The sequence below is a fragment of the Colias croceus genome, chromosome 9 (assembly GCF_905220415.1).
Source record: "Colias croceus chromosome 9, ilColCroc2.1".
Lineage (NCBI taxonomy): Eukaryota > Metazoa > Arthropoda > Insecta > Lepidoptera > Pieridae > Colias > Colias croceus.
In genome coordinates, this window is record NC_059545.1 from 1,599,159 (window position 1) to 1,614,897 (window position 15,739).

At 32.5% G+C, this 15,739-nt stretch overlaps 1 protein-coding gene across 1 annotated transcript in view; it reads right to left on the bottom strand.

The window, feature by feature from the left end:
* The window catches only part of LOC123694130 (TBC1 domain family member 14-like), a 40,291-nt gene that overhangs the window by 12,785 nt on the left and 11,767 nt on the right, over positions 1-15,739 (bottom strand). The window contains exon 2 of the mRNA XM_045639443.1: positions 1,161-1,394. Coding sequence (XP_045495399.1) covers positions 1,161-1,394 — 234 coding nt within the window. The remainder of the gene's footprint in view (positions 1-1,160; positions 1,395-15,739) is intronic.

Below are 15,739 nucleotides of genomic sequence, written 5' to 3' on the forward strand. Positions count from 1 at the left end.
ATATTTGGAGGTTATTGAACCGAATTATTCCAAGTTAAATATGGTTCGATAGTTCCTCGAAAAATTATTAAAATATGAGGTCAACAATCTTTTCATATTTATTATAAAAAGTATGTCAAATACAAGAAAAGATTACTTACTATAGTTACTCATAATAATATACTGTAACTCAGTAGGTATATTATTTAGTAATATTCTTGTGCAGTTAAAATGTTATTGTATATTTCTTGTTGGCTACTGAACTGATTTTGATTTACTGAAATTATTTTAGAAGGGCTGTATTTGGCGCCATGGCCATTCTTTACATTTAAATAAAAAAAACTACCCAATCAATTCAATATTTTTATGAAAATTTACAGTTCAGTACGAATATTCAACAACTTTATGATCTCGATAGTCTAAAAAAAGGTTTTCATTCAATAAAAACATTATTACAATGTGTGTAGGCTTAGTTATCAGTATCCGGCGCGTCGGTATCAGACAGAATAATTGTGTATTAAACTATGTACTGTTAGATAAACAATGTTTTACGTAAATATTGACGAGCTACGTCTCTTTAATATGGAACTTAATATAGATACGAGAATGCTTATAGAGGATAGAGATATGATAAATATAACAAAACAGTATTTCTGTTGATATTGTTGAATATAGAACGTTCATACAAGTTGAGCGCTGTCTCTATGGATATCTGGAGGACTACCGACTTTGGAGTATGATGGAAGCTATTCACATTTAATTTGAATCAAGGATGCGATCAACTTATTACTTACTATAGACCGCAAGCATACAGAATATCAGTCTTTACGAATTTATTCAATTTTTTTGCAAGAAAACACCCTTTTCCTACCTCTATTCGACTTGTTTTGGAGCATGTATTTGTATTGTATGTGATCAACTTATTGTGTCATACTAGACCACAACAGTTCAATCTTTAAAAACATCAAAAGAACCCTTTATTCTCTGCTAAAAAACTAAAAATGTCCATCTTTCATTAAACCCCATATAAATTAGACACTGGTTTAAAGATCAGCTTGTTTAGAGCGTTCGACTTGCTAAATATCTTCCATATGTACTGCTTGGGGTCTCTTGTCTCTTTGTCGTCGAGCTACTTTTTGTTCTATCCCTATTGCAAGCCATAAATGTTCACCAAAACTAACCTGTCATGCTGTATCAACGCTATCGAGCTGGCCACGAGGTCCTCAAACTGTTTCTCGCTAGCTGAACTGCCCTGCCTCTTGTGATGGTGTGGCGTGTTGGTCGCTGACGTCACTGGGGAGGGCTGTACGTCCACCGCCTTGGTTAGAGCACTAGACTTGCTGAATATCTTCCATGTACTGGTTGGGGTCTCTTGGCTTTTTGTTGACGAGTTGCTCTTCCATGGAAACACGCCTCTGTAACAAAATGGGTGGTTTAGAATAAGCTGCTTAGTGGTAATCTTGCTATTTTTGTAAGTACACGCCTTTACGAAATGTATTATTAAGTATATTTTGGAGATTTTATTATTGTTTTTGTAGGTGTGAAGATTTAAAAGAACTACCTATTCGTTACTTCTTAATGTTAAAACAGTTTGGGAACTTGGGAACTACGAGAGCTAGTTAAATTCTTAACACATCGTTTCATGTTAATTTAATATGTTAATAAAATAACGATAAAGTTTAATTGACCTTGGACTAAACAAACCTAAAGTGTCATAATTATTAAGTGAATTATTAAATAATAAGTGAAAGTTAACATTTCATAAACATGTAATGCAATATGTTTCTGACGAAATAATATTCTCGAACATAATTATTATAATTTTGGTCCATTAAACCATTTACAAATCGAATCATATAACATACAAACTATGATTGTTTGTAAGTTAATTTATACTATATACTTAACTAGGTGTCCGCCCGCGGCTTCGCCCGCGCAGTCAAAGAAAAACCTGCATAGTTCCCGTTCCCGTGGGATTTCCGGGATTGCATCATTTTCCCGGGAAAAAGTAGCCTATGTCCTTTCTCGGGTATCAAAATATCTCCATACCAAATTTCATGAAAATTGGTTCAGTAGTTTAGGCGTGATTGAGTAACAGATAGACAGACAGATTTACTTTCGCATTTATAATATTAGTATGGATTTATACAATTTCATAAAATCAGATCCTAACACACTACTACACTCGTAAATATTACTTTTCTTCACGTCTATAAAAAACACAGGATTACTTGATTACATAAATTCTTAACATCAAAGCTATATAGAAGAAAAACGAAGCACATTCTTAGAATACCATACAGACAAGAGGACGTATTTGTTTACATAGAAACGCTACACATCCGGTACTTAGACAAACAGAGTCAATTAAAATGCTCATATAATCATCTTGTTATAGTGCAGCTGTAGATGAACCGGTTCTTTATTCTGTAGATCATATTCATAATGTACTTAATACTTATAGTGAGACTATTTATCGTTACTACGAGTGTTCGATCATACATACAGTCCATTGGTTTTAATGTCGTGAGACGGTTTTTAAAGGCTCATGGAAATATGACTCTTCGATTTTAGAGTATAAAGGTGTTAGTCGCAAATTATGCTTTAGATCCCCTTCATCAAATAAAAGTTAACGATAACAGAATTAAGGAAATAATTACATTGACAAATAAATACTTCATATTTCAGATTTCATAATAATCATCAATAAAGACTCCATAATTTGAACCCATGGTTTTCTGACTGTATTATTTCCATACCTACACAACAAAACCAAACAATGTCAACTACGGAATTTAACCTGCTTCAAACTCTCATATTATACACCTTTATTCACGCATTTATTGACTAGAATCTACCACTTAATCCTTATTACATAAACAACAAAACAGTCACGAGGTCACTATAATTCCTACCGCCTATCTCTTACTGGTATAGATTACTATACCATCTTGCCCAAATTCCCTTCATCTATCCATCCTATACAAATTGACCTAAAGACTCTTCATACATACATGTACATACGCAATTACCTAAAGAATGTATTGAATTAAGTTTGAAACCATGTGAACTTATAGCACAGAATTCTTATAGGTTCGGTACCAAGCGCGGGCCGGCACGGAGCGCGGCGCGGGCGCATGACTTTTTGTTACATTAGCTTCTGAATTATGCAAGGTTTATGTGAACCAAGTTTATGCGCTATTCGCTATTGTTTCGTTTCGCTATTGTAGTTCATGATTTAAGATTGTAATGGCATGGCCACTAGTATCATAAATAAATATATTACGTACCTATATATTGTTTTTCCTGTATCACCGTGTTTTTATATTCATTGGACATTTGACCGGTTTTTATGTTGATACAAGGAAATCGATGTTTGTAAACATTGGAAGGCGAAATGATGTTTGTAAATATTAGCATTTTGATGGAAACTTTAAATAATTTCTAGGTCTATTTTCACAGGAACTAATAGAACTAAAAAATGAATAAAAATATGAAAAAATTAACGGCTAGGGGCTAGGCTTAACAGATGTCTAGTCGCCTGCAAATTATTATATTCTAACAATATTAAGCTTCTTTTCCTAAACCATCTCATCACACCATATATTATCCACTACATGATTCTCCATAAAAAATCATAAACAGTTTAAGAACTACGCATCAAATCTAACTTCTGGCTGCCAGCCAACCTCTTTTACGGTGATTATCCACTATTGAGGTTTACGAGCACTCTTGGCGTATTATCAAAACATTAAGTATATTCGTTTAAGGTGTTTTATTATTAGCTGTATCGTAACTCTTGATATGAGTAGTGTTTAGAAAACCAATCCACACCAAGAAAGAAGAAAACTTCAAGTGCCATAATATTTGTATATTGTTGTAGATAATATAATAAAGGATTGGTTCAGCCTTGTTTAAGCTCTTACAGAAGCCGTTCTCTGCAGGTGGTAATATTATGGGCTGTTGATGAAAGTGATGATGATGGCGATAATACAAATAAAAAGAAAGGTCGAAGATTGCAGCACATTGTCATAACATTAAATACCTTGAATCTTGATCCTTCGAAACAGTCGAAGGTACGAATGAGATTGTTTTATTCGCATAAATGTTTTTATAGGTACTTGTACTAGGTACTAGAACATTCTGATTTAATTCCCTCTACAGATCAGTAATATTCCATTCTATGTCATACATATATTCTATTGTATCGTGATAACCCCGATGCAAGCGTGACCTCAACATTGGATCTCCCACGTCAATAAGGAGCCAATTAATCATATGATAATTCTACATATACGGTCATATTGATAAAGGTTTTAATGAAGAAATAGCATAATTGAGATACATATTAATTATGTCCGAGGCGGATTTCCGTGCGTTTCTTTTTCATTCATAATCTGGCTCCTTTAAAGGTATTCCCTTAGTAATGAAAAATTTACTATTACGGTAATATTTACTTGATATCTAGGTTATAAACTTGTAAACTGTTATATCGAACTTAATATTATAAATGCAAAATTATCCACGTTCCATTTTCACATCGGAAAGTGTACACACACACTTTATATTTACAGTGAAAGAAAATTTTACGGAGATGAAAAATGTAATATTATATGGAATGAACATTTGTAGCCGAACAACGCCTGCATCACAATAACGTAAAGTGCATAAAAATGGATTTGTAGAATCTGAAACATTATCAAAGCATCTGAAGCCAGTTCATATTGAAGAAATAATCAATGTAATTATGAAATTGCTATTGATCGAATGCTCTAAATGGAATATAACCTAGTTGTAAAAATAATGGCATGTCCGATAACTGATGTAATAATGAGCCTTGAAGGATTCTCGTTACTTAACAATTATCACGATAACGCAGTTATAGTGATCACGCTAGATCAGTTCGATACAATTATTTAGTTACAGGATTTTTCTTACAAAATATACAGGGTATCATCTTAAAAATATATACAAGTATGTATAATATTATAATATGATATTGAGTACAAACTTTTAACATGAGATTTTATCTATATGATTGAAATTTAATACGGACGATGACACGAGAACACCAACCAAAAAACATTACTTTGTAGCTGGCATAAAACAAGTTTTTAAAAACAAAAAAACCCGCGACGATCCATTCGTTCACCGTCATAATAGCAACAGCTGTTTTAACAAACATGATACTACGTAATAGAAAAACAAAGCTTGTACGAATTAAATAAACTAGAACATTCTATAAAACCAATTAATATAACTAAATAATAAACATGCGCATCTTATGTCCTATTATGGTTTTAAAACGATAACAAAGATGGCCGCTCACAAACGTTAGCACCATTATATAAAACCTCTGAATTATTTATCAATAAAATTTTCGAAGTAAGTACCTAAAAACCAAAACAAAATCTACATCTGTATATTGAACTCGTTTTTTACAACAGCCGCGACGAGTTGTGACGTCACCAATGTATATTGTATAGTCAATAGTGTAAGCTTGACCTCCGATTCCATGCATAATGTAAGGTCAGAATATCTTAGCAATATTGTATTAACAATATGATAAGTGCCTATATTTACGTAGCGTTTAGTAAATTGGTCACATCATCATATTCACAAAATTAAACCTTGTCCATTATTCCCCTCATTATCTTTCTATTATATTCTAAATTCCAGATTTATATACACGAATAAATAAATAAAAATAAACATAATTGTGGCTGTATGAGCGAGTGCCACCGCCTAACATTTATTTAATCTGTAGTTTTTGGCGCGTGACAAATGCCGCGCAAGAATGTGTATCATTCATTACATTCGTATCATTTCATTGTTTGGTGTTATTGACAATCGTGAGTTTTGTTTTTCAATATATATATTTTTTTAATTTAAGTAAAACGGTAACAAAAATATTATTAGATAAAGCACATAATTCTCGTTTGTTGATACATATATTATAATTTAAGCCAAAACGTCCAAACTTCAAAATAAAAAGAAACAAACATAACATCTATGAATGTAAATGAAATGTCATTTGTTGTTTTAGCGACATTCAATCATTATTTTTGTACTAGCTGCTCCGCGCGGTTTCACCCCCGCGGCTCCACCCCTGTTGGTCGTAACTCGTAGCGTGATGAAATATAGCCTATACCTTCCTCGATAAATGGGCTATCTAACACCGAAAGAATTTTTCAAATCGGACCAGTAGTTCCCGAGATTAGCGCGTTCAAACAAACAAACAAACAAACAAACAAACAAACTCTTCAGCTTTATAATATTAGTATAGATTACTTATTAGTTATAAGGTATTAGATGTTGTTATTTAGTTATTTACCATCAATAATTTTAAACCAACATTATCAAAACACGGCGTCTATAATCAAAATTCAAACCGTCCATATGCAGGCGTATGGAATGTTGGCACCGCATTCCGAAGCCATAAGCCGCCCATTTTGTATTCAAGGCACCACTTCGGGCCCCACATGCCGACCGGCTATACCAACACGTTGTTTTGACAAACTATTATTAGCATGCAGATATCGCTGCATTCTTTACAATCCAATTAAGAATAGGAACGTTCTTTATGACAAATAAAATTTGAAAAATACGGTTTTAAATATGTAGTACCTACATAGAAATTATTGTTGTGTGGGTGTTTTATTTTTTCAGTTTCTTGTATCAAAATTAATTGCAACCGTTGTCGCTTTTAGATTGTGAATTATTTTATAGGTTTCAAAGAATTTTAACAATTCACTTGTTCTAAATTCAAAAATATACATGTACATATGACGTCACAAAATGGCGCTGAATTGATTTAATTCTTTGTTGCACAGTACAGTATTGAAAACACAATGTTAAATTCCAAACGCGATTGTAGAGGAATGTGAGATAAAAGTTAAACGACATTTCGACTTCCGACTTCCGTGCGAGTTGTGAATTGTTCTTTATTGTTATGGTTTTAAAGTTTTACGTAATTATAAATTGTGTGTTTCACTTTCACGTTGTAATAATAGAAGTTTAATAATCAAGAGGTACCTTATACCTAGTACCTACCAAGTAAAGACAAAAGATACGTACTCGGTGCGAGTTAGATATTAGTTTTTAGTTTTTACGAATAGGTAATGTATGACGATGTGTAGCGAGAAATAAATGTGTTTGTAAAAACCATATCCACCAATCATATCGCTTCATTTAGTATGAAATTAGAAGCGTTTAGCGTTTGAAACGATGCCTACTATTGGTTATTCCTAGCTACCCATCCTCGCATATTATTGGTGGAAACGCACCCTTAAATTAGAGTTTTAGATTAGAATATTCTCACTTATTAAAAAAACTTAAAACTGGCATACACACTTTAAACTACATACGTGGTCCTTACCATATAAAGTGTCTAAAATGTCATACAAATAGGAAATACCAGTTGCCAAATATGAAAATCGCAAACTGCTTGGTGATGTCATGACACATTAGATATTCACATTTTCACGCGTTATTCAACAGTTTCGAATTGCATATGAAAAAGCAAGGAACCTAACTGGTATACCTAAAGTTGGAAATTTTGAAAAAACTTCATTTTGGCGGCAAGAGATGAAACATGTGCCAATCGATAGTACATCAAAATACAAATAGGAAATACTCTTTGGTAAAATGTCGTAATTGATACGGTTTCGGAATAAATAAGGGTTAAAAAAAATATTTTTTTTTTCAGTTTTTTGAATTATTTGTTACTTCTTACACTTAAAGGTTAAAACAAAGCATATAAAACTTCTAATTTGTAAAAAAAGGGTTATAAAATGTTGCATTACTATCTAAACCAAAGTAATAAACCAACTTTGGGCTAGGGATACGCACGTGCGGTGCGTCACTTATTACAAATTAGAAGTTGTATATGCTTTGTCTTAACGTTTAAGTGTAAGAAGTAACAAATAATTCAAAAAACTAAAAAGAAAAAATTTTTTTTAAACTCTTATTTATTCCGAAACCGTATCAATTACGACATTTTACCAAAGAGTATTTCCTATTTGTATTTTGATGTACTATCGATTGGCACATGTTTCATCTCTTGCCGCCAAAATGACTTTTTTTTTTATCGCAAATTGGTAGGTATACCAGGCTTCATACTAAAATGTCCCATGCTCTTTATTATTACTAGTGATTTGAGTGATTGGGTGAATGGGTTTATAGAACCCGCCGCTACTGTGTTTCAGCTTATTTTCAGCTTATTTCTATAGTTACAATCTTCTATAGTGATGAAGAGCGAGATGTTTATTATCAAGTCTTTGTAAAAGTTTCTCATAATGTTATTATGTGTCATTCTCTTCTTATTTTTGACTAACAAATACATAATATGAACTTAAAAAACTGTGACGGTTAGGTGAACAGATACAGATAAAATTTTGGAATCACATGTACACATTTCAATTACATATTCATGATCTAGAAAGTAAAAATACAACTACGTAAGTATTAATTATTATCTCTTAAATTGTGTATTGCTTTGTCATTTTCAATGATATAACAGTTGCTTCCATTGCGAGAGAAAAAAATCGATGAAAACCGTGAATATCCGTCTATTAATCTGCAAAATGAAGTTAGCATTCAGGCTGGGATTCAGTTGATGAAAGGCCAGAGTCGTATTTAGACAGAAATTTAAAATATTTTTTGTTCTCGTCTATAGATCAATAGTTTTTTGTTTCAATTCACTATCAAGCTATCACGCCACAGTAGTTACCCAATATTCAATACAACATACCGGTCATAACACAAAATTAATAAAATATATTCTGATTTACTTTTTTTATTGTAGATAGGGAAGCGCTTGACCACAATCTCGCCAGATGGAAAGCTAAGGATGGTACGCGCTTCCCTAGTAGGTACCGGTTCACTCTTCGCTTGAAGACCCCCTTGAAGACTTTTTGTATTAAGTACCTAATTTTTATAGAACATTTAAGCAATGTTTAAGAACAATAAAAATAGCTCATTAATATTTGGCACTACCAAATACGTACCAGCAAATACTAAGGTTAGAATCGTGATCGTCTTGATGCGTCTCCCGCGAACCGTGAAGGCGTCTACGATTGTCCAACAAATTGCTCTTTCGCACAGCATTCCTCACTACGTGCCGAAACATCTTTTTCATCATTTCATTGTTATTTCAGTCTTATATAACGTTTTTGTGAAACAATGCTCCATTGATGTAAAAAATTACATTGAAGTTTGATTCAACACAATTTTGCACATTTGTGTTTGTATTTTTGAGTCGTGATTTTATTTCAAACATTTCATCTTTTATTAGATTGTATTTATAGTTTAAAGCTCCTTATTTTAGTGCAGTTTTTGAACTTGCTACATATTCTAGGACACTCCTACGTCACGTTACGTTAATTTGTTAATTCAGTTCAAAAAGCAAGGAACCTAACTGGTATACCTAAAGTTGGAAATTTTGAAAAAAACTTCATTTTGGCGGCAAGAGATGAAACATGTGCCAATCGATAGTACATCAAAATACAAATAGGAAATACTCTTTGGTAAAATGTCGTAATTGATACGGTTTCGGAATAAATAAGGGTTAAAAAAAATATATTTTTTTCAGTTTTTTGAATTATTTGTTACTTCTTACACTTAAAGGTTAAAACAAAGCATATAAAACTTCTAATTTGTAAAAAAAGGGTTTTAAAATGTTGCATTACTATCTAAACCAAAGTAATAAACGATCGATAACTGTTGTCGATAAGTGACGCACCGCACGTGCGTATCCCTAGCCCAAAGTTGGTTTATTACTTTCGTTTTGATAGTAATACAACATTTTGAAACCCTTTTATTACAAATTAGAAGTTGTATATGCTTTGTCTTAACGTTTAAGTGTAAGAAGTAACAAATAATTCAAAAAACTAAACAAAAAAATTTTTTTTAAACTCTTATTTATTCCGAAACCGTATCAATTACGACATTTTACCAAAGAGTATTTCCTATTTGTATTTTGATGTACTATCGATTGGCACGTGTTTCATCTCTTGCCGCCAAAATGACTTTTTTTTTTATCGCAAATTGGTAGGTATACCAGGCTTCATACTAAAATGTCCCATGCTCTTTTCCATCATAATCCAAGTCCTCAAACTTAACCCGAATAAACTTTTAAACATACACTAAAATCCACGATACATTTGATATTACAAAAGAAAAATCTTAAAATATTCGCGTATCGGTTACGTTCCACACGATCAATTGCAACACTCTATTTATTCGCACATCTGATATTATATTTACATGATCGAATTTCCCTTCCAAAATTGTACTTCTAATACTTCTAATATTACAAGTTTTAATAGTTCTGCTTGAATAAAGATTACACAAAAAATTTACTGCAATGAATTAGCTGTAAATGGCTGAATTTTATTGTTCTTATTTCATTTTATTTGCATACCTAATACTTATTTGCATACTTCAAACTTGAGAAAAAGAACGCTCGTATCTGTTCGTTTATAAATCAGTTTACAGAGCTATCTATTTTCTAAAAGTGCACGACGTTCGTTTCCAAGACAACCACGATAACCTTCACATACCACCGCCAATTCCAAACACAATAAACTAAATTGAAATTACGTTCATCACGAATCATCACATCCTTGACACAAGTACCTTCCTCAGGACAAGTACTTAACAAGTCCCAACGCCTGACATTCGCTGACGCAACGCTCGAAATTCGCTGTCACAACTCACAACGCTTGCCCAATGTGCGGTACGAAGCGACATCGACCGTGCGAAATAGATCACGGGAGGGTATGGTATGTGTGGGTTGAGGACCTTAGTAAAAGGTAGCTGAGCTGTAAAATCCATCTTCTTCATATGAAAACTTAAAAAATGTAGCGTCTTAGCAAGATAATTGACAAAAAATGCATCAAGCGAGGTTTGCGAATTAAATCTTGAGAATACCCAATAACTTCTTCTGAAATTTGCATGAATATTAGACAGTTTAATTATTCTCTTCATTCATCTAAGAACTTTCGTCTATTTAATCGTGCTATATAATAATTTGTCTAGAGCGCAGTTATAGATCGCACGTGAAGTAAACACTAAAGAAACGGTCATGGCAACTGTTGCTTTTGATATATGATACTATATTGAAGTAGTATGAAATGTTTACTAGGCCCTTGGAGGCATCAGTTAAAAGATCAAGTTACTTAGAATATACAACCAATCATTAGTCCCTAGAGACAGTTGAGTAAACAGTGATCCTATTTCCAACAAATAATAATATTCTTCCTTTAACTAATACCCTATTGTATTTTAAACAGTTAAATTATGTGTGCAGAAATTAATGTGAATGTGTAGTAGTCCTTCAATTAATGAATACTCAAGCTTAATTAATTTCTTGAATACACCATTAGAAATACATTGCGCAATTGAAACGTACAAATAAGCCGTAGCTCTATTTATAGACTGCCCCCGGACTCTCGCAAATTAAAAGCAAACAGAAGCTCTAAAGAGTTGCGAAATACGCCTTTTAATACGGGAAGTTACCGCAATTTCACAGTCACTTATCGTCAAATATCAACGGAGATTTACGTGGGTTTAATTCACATTTCGAATAAGGGAAATTCCTAATTAGTGCTACAAGTCTGTGAACCGTTTCATTTTACGTTAATTGACGTGAAGGGCATAATAAAGGTAATCGTAAGGGCAACTTCCTGTCGCAGATCATTATTTTCCACGAAGTACTACTTTCTTTAAAAGTAATATTGTAATTATTGTTGTAACAGGAGTATTGAATGCTACTTTAATAATATCTACTACTATACCTTTAAACGAAATAATGAAATCGTAATAAAACTTCCTTTAATCGCCATATTTCATTACCTCCCGGATTATGCCATCCACCACACACCCAGGCCATTCCTACACCTAACTATGATTGTACACCAATATTCATTTAACCGTATCAAGAATCAATTAAAGCAGTTTTGTTTAGGCTTTAAAACTTACGTAAACCAGTAAGAGTCTATCGGAAAGTACAGCTTATGTAAACTTCCATTCAAAACTTTCTACGCACGACATTGTGTCATCGTGATATTTTATTCTGCATGCAAAGTGTATGCTTGCTGATTTTAATATGAATGTATGACAAGTGATAACTGCGTTAAAAACAACCGACTTCAAACTTGCACTTGCAACATTTACAAATACAGACAAAAATGCTCATAAAATAAAAACTACTGGGCCTATCCGAATAAAATTTTTATGGGACCAATTCGACACCATCCCGCATCGAACAAAAAAAGAATCACATAAATCGGTTCAGAAACCTCGGAGTAATCGGTGTACGTACACAACCTCCTCCTTTTTTTGAAGTCGTTTAAAAAATGAATACACATCGCGATACGTAACCTATCAATCCCATAGATATGTGAAATTTCCTCGTTTTGTCTTTTCACTTAGGTCATACCATCTCTGAAACATTTCCATACGACAGAAAATTTGTATGAATTAGGAACTAAAGGAATCGCAGTAACGGACAAAACCTCGGGAACTTTCGTAGTACGAACGAAGTAGACCCTAGATTAAGTATTAATATCTTTCCAGTCAGATCTTTTTATATTTAACTATTCAGATTTATTAAAATTGATAAGAATGGAATAATTACTTAGCAAGAAAGAAAAACATCACAAAATATCCTTAAAAACAGTTGTCATAAGGCAGACTATCAACAAAGCGTAATGACGTCTAGCTGACGCACCCACTGTTTATTTCTGTCTACCCGGAATCGTCTGCGGTTACAGACACGACCCATAACAACCTTTGTTTTCATACATTTTATAAGCAATCATTAGCTTTTATGTTTAACGTGGGAGTTCTTCAGTCAATATTTGAACTCCTGGGTTGGAAAATTAGGAATGGTAAAGTTTTTATGCCTTACCTTGGCCAAAAACATAATATGAAAGTAGATATTTTGTTTCCTTTGATTGGGCTATTTATTTTATACGTTTATTTAAATTGGGAAAATGCATATTTTACTTAAATTATGTTATATCTATATATCCAGATTGCGATAGAAGCCAGACTTCTTGTGAAGCAGACAGTAGCCAATGAAGCTTGCATCCTTTTAATTTTCCAAATGATTGATCGTAAACAATACGGCTTTTCAATCTGATTTTACAACATGCCTGCTGTTTCGTGCGACATTGCTTGCATTTAATTTTATAGTCCCTTCCTAGAAATGGACATAATGCTATAAAAGCCATTCGAATTCAAATTAGTTTCATTCGAAGCCAACATTATTTCTCAGTTCATCTTTTTTAAACTAATATCTCTCACAGTAACACGTTTGTCACATAATTTATGGAATTCAGGAGAAGTAGGTTTATTACATTATTGTAATTTACATTTATCGAGCGGGAGCAAAAGATCAAGTTCAGGAGAGCATCCGTACAAAAACTGAATACCGCCATGTATGTTTGCAAGAATTCCCAACAATAAATCTGGAAAGAATTTCACTGAATCAAGTAAAGAATTGAACCGCAAAAAATACCTTTAATTACGATCCCAAATCCCAATTACTTTTTCTGGAATCTGGACTGTCTTAATACCGAAATTACATTTAAAATGCCAAATACACACAAGGCAGTGGACAAAAAATTGTCACGATGACCAAAGAAATTAGGGCAATTGAACGAAAGAACTACCAACATTCGTTAATGATACACCCGAGTGACTAAATGTTATTTTTTGGGAACTAGCACACTTTTACGTCACTAGACATTAATACATTACTTATAATAATCGTGTTTCATTAACTAGTTTCATCATATCATGTTCGCGGATGTGTATTTGGGCCACGTTTGAAGTCGTATAAATGTTAGAATTCAATGCTACGTTTGATTGGATTGTCCTTAGTGTATCGATATACACATTATTTTATTGGTATTGTTTATAAACTAATAGGTTTATAGAAGATCTAATAATTTGAATGTTATATTAATTGTATGTTGTGTAAATGATTTTTTATATATTGTGTAGATATTAATAAGGCAATACAGTAGGTACTTTAAAGCTTATGTTTAACTTTTGACTTTGGCACTTTAAAGTTAAATGGTCAATTAGTTATAGAAACTGTATAATTTATGACTTTCTTTCTGCTTTCGTTTGGGTCTGGTCATTTTCTACCCATATCATTTATTTCTATGCATGACGGCTGTTCTCTATTTGCTTCAGTTAACTTGAAATCCGCTACATCTACAATTTTTAATGTCTAAAAATAAACAAATGTGTGATTCAATTTTTTTTGCGGGAATATTTAGTATGTATATGTACAAGTCGAGTTTTAGGTGATTATTCTTCCCAAATACACTAGCAGCTTATTATACTGATTAAAATGCAAATATTTTTGCTACAAGTGTTACAATGTGAAGAACATAATATTTATCTCTCATTATCGTTCATAACACTAGTGCATTACATACTACCCACATGACAAAACGATCAATGAAGGCTCATTATTATTGCATTATCATTATCAAGGAAAGCGATATTAAATCTGGTGGTTTTTGAAATATCATACATTTATATTCTGCAATATGTATGTACGTAAATAAGCTATAAAAAAACCAAGAAAGTAGGTCAAAAACCATATGAAGATATTTTCGTTTGCAAATTCCAAATTGCATTTACCTAAAATACAAATCAGCTTTATTATGCACATTTTTGTAGAGATAGACCTCTTAGTTCCAACTTTCCTATTATTTTAAAACTGGGAAATATTTAGAACAATTTATTTTTGACCTATTGCGATAGCTTCAGTTTAATCTGTACTGCCTTGTTATAACTACTACGTTCAAATCACAGTGCGACACGATATAACACAATAATTACATGACCATAGAAAGTGAAAATCTCGTATCCAACAAAACACGCATAACAACAGCCATAAAGCACAAATATGACACAAAAAGCACCTTACAATGGCATCCAAAACACCGTCACGGTATGTTCTAACCGCTCACAGCCCATCAACTATACTAACTTTCACTTACGCCCATTCTAGTACAGATTATATTAATTCAAGTTATACAGGTCATAGAGTGGAAAATGTTGGATTAGAAATAGAAAAATGCTTTAGCATAATTGTTTTAAATAAAATGCGATGCCATGGAAGTGTCTTGTCCAAACCTTATAGTTATCGTTCTATGAGAGATATTTTATATATTTAACGCTAGAAGGCCAGTAGATATAAAGTAGTAAGTCAGTCGTTAGTAAACATGCCAACAATAATGTAATCTTATAGTAAGATAAAGTTTACATGATCAATGTGGACAGGACTTTAGTTGTAAGGCAGCCAAAAGGACAATAACAAGCAAACTCTGGAGTTTCAACTAGTCTACAAAGACGGTACTCACGGTACTTTCCTTTTATCCATAAAACAATAATCTAATATAAATAAAGTAATCTTTACATTGAAGAAAATTAACTACATTTTTCCTTGACTTCTTTATCAGTTTACGTAATCGGAACAAGCTGACGTATAAATATGATAAAAAAAACACGTGTTTTTCTTGTGTTTCTATAAAATATATGATATAAAGTGCATGTAGTACTTAATTTATTAGTGCATTGAAACGTGTATTCTATGAGGTAAATTATATAAATACATTTAATTCATTCTCAGTTTAAACTTTATTAAAATCCAAGTAACTATAGGAGTACAAATGCAAACTTAATTTTCTCCGTAGGATATTAAATATTATTTGTGTGTTTTTGTGATATGAAC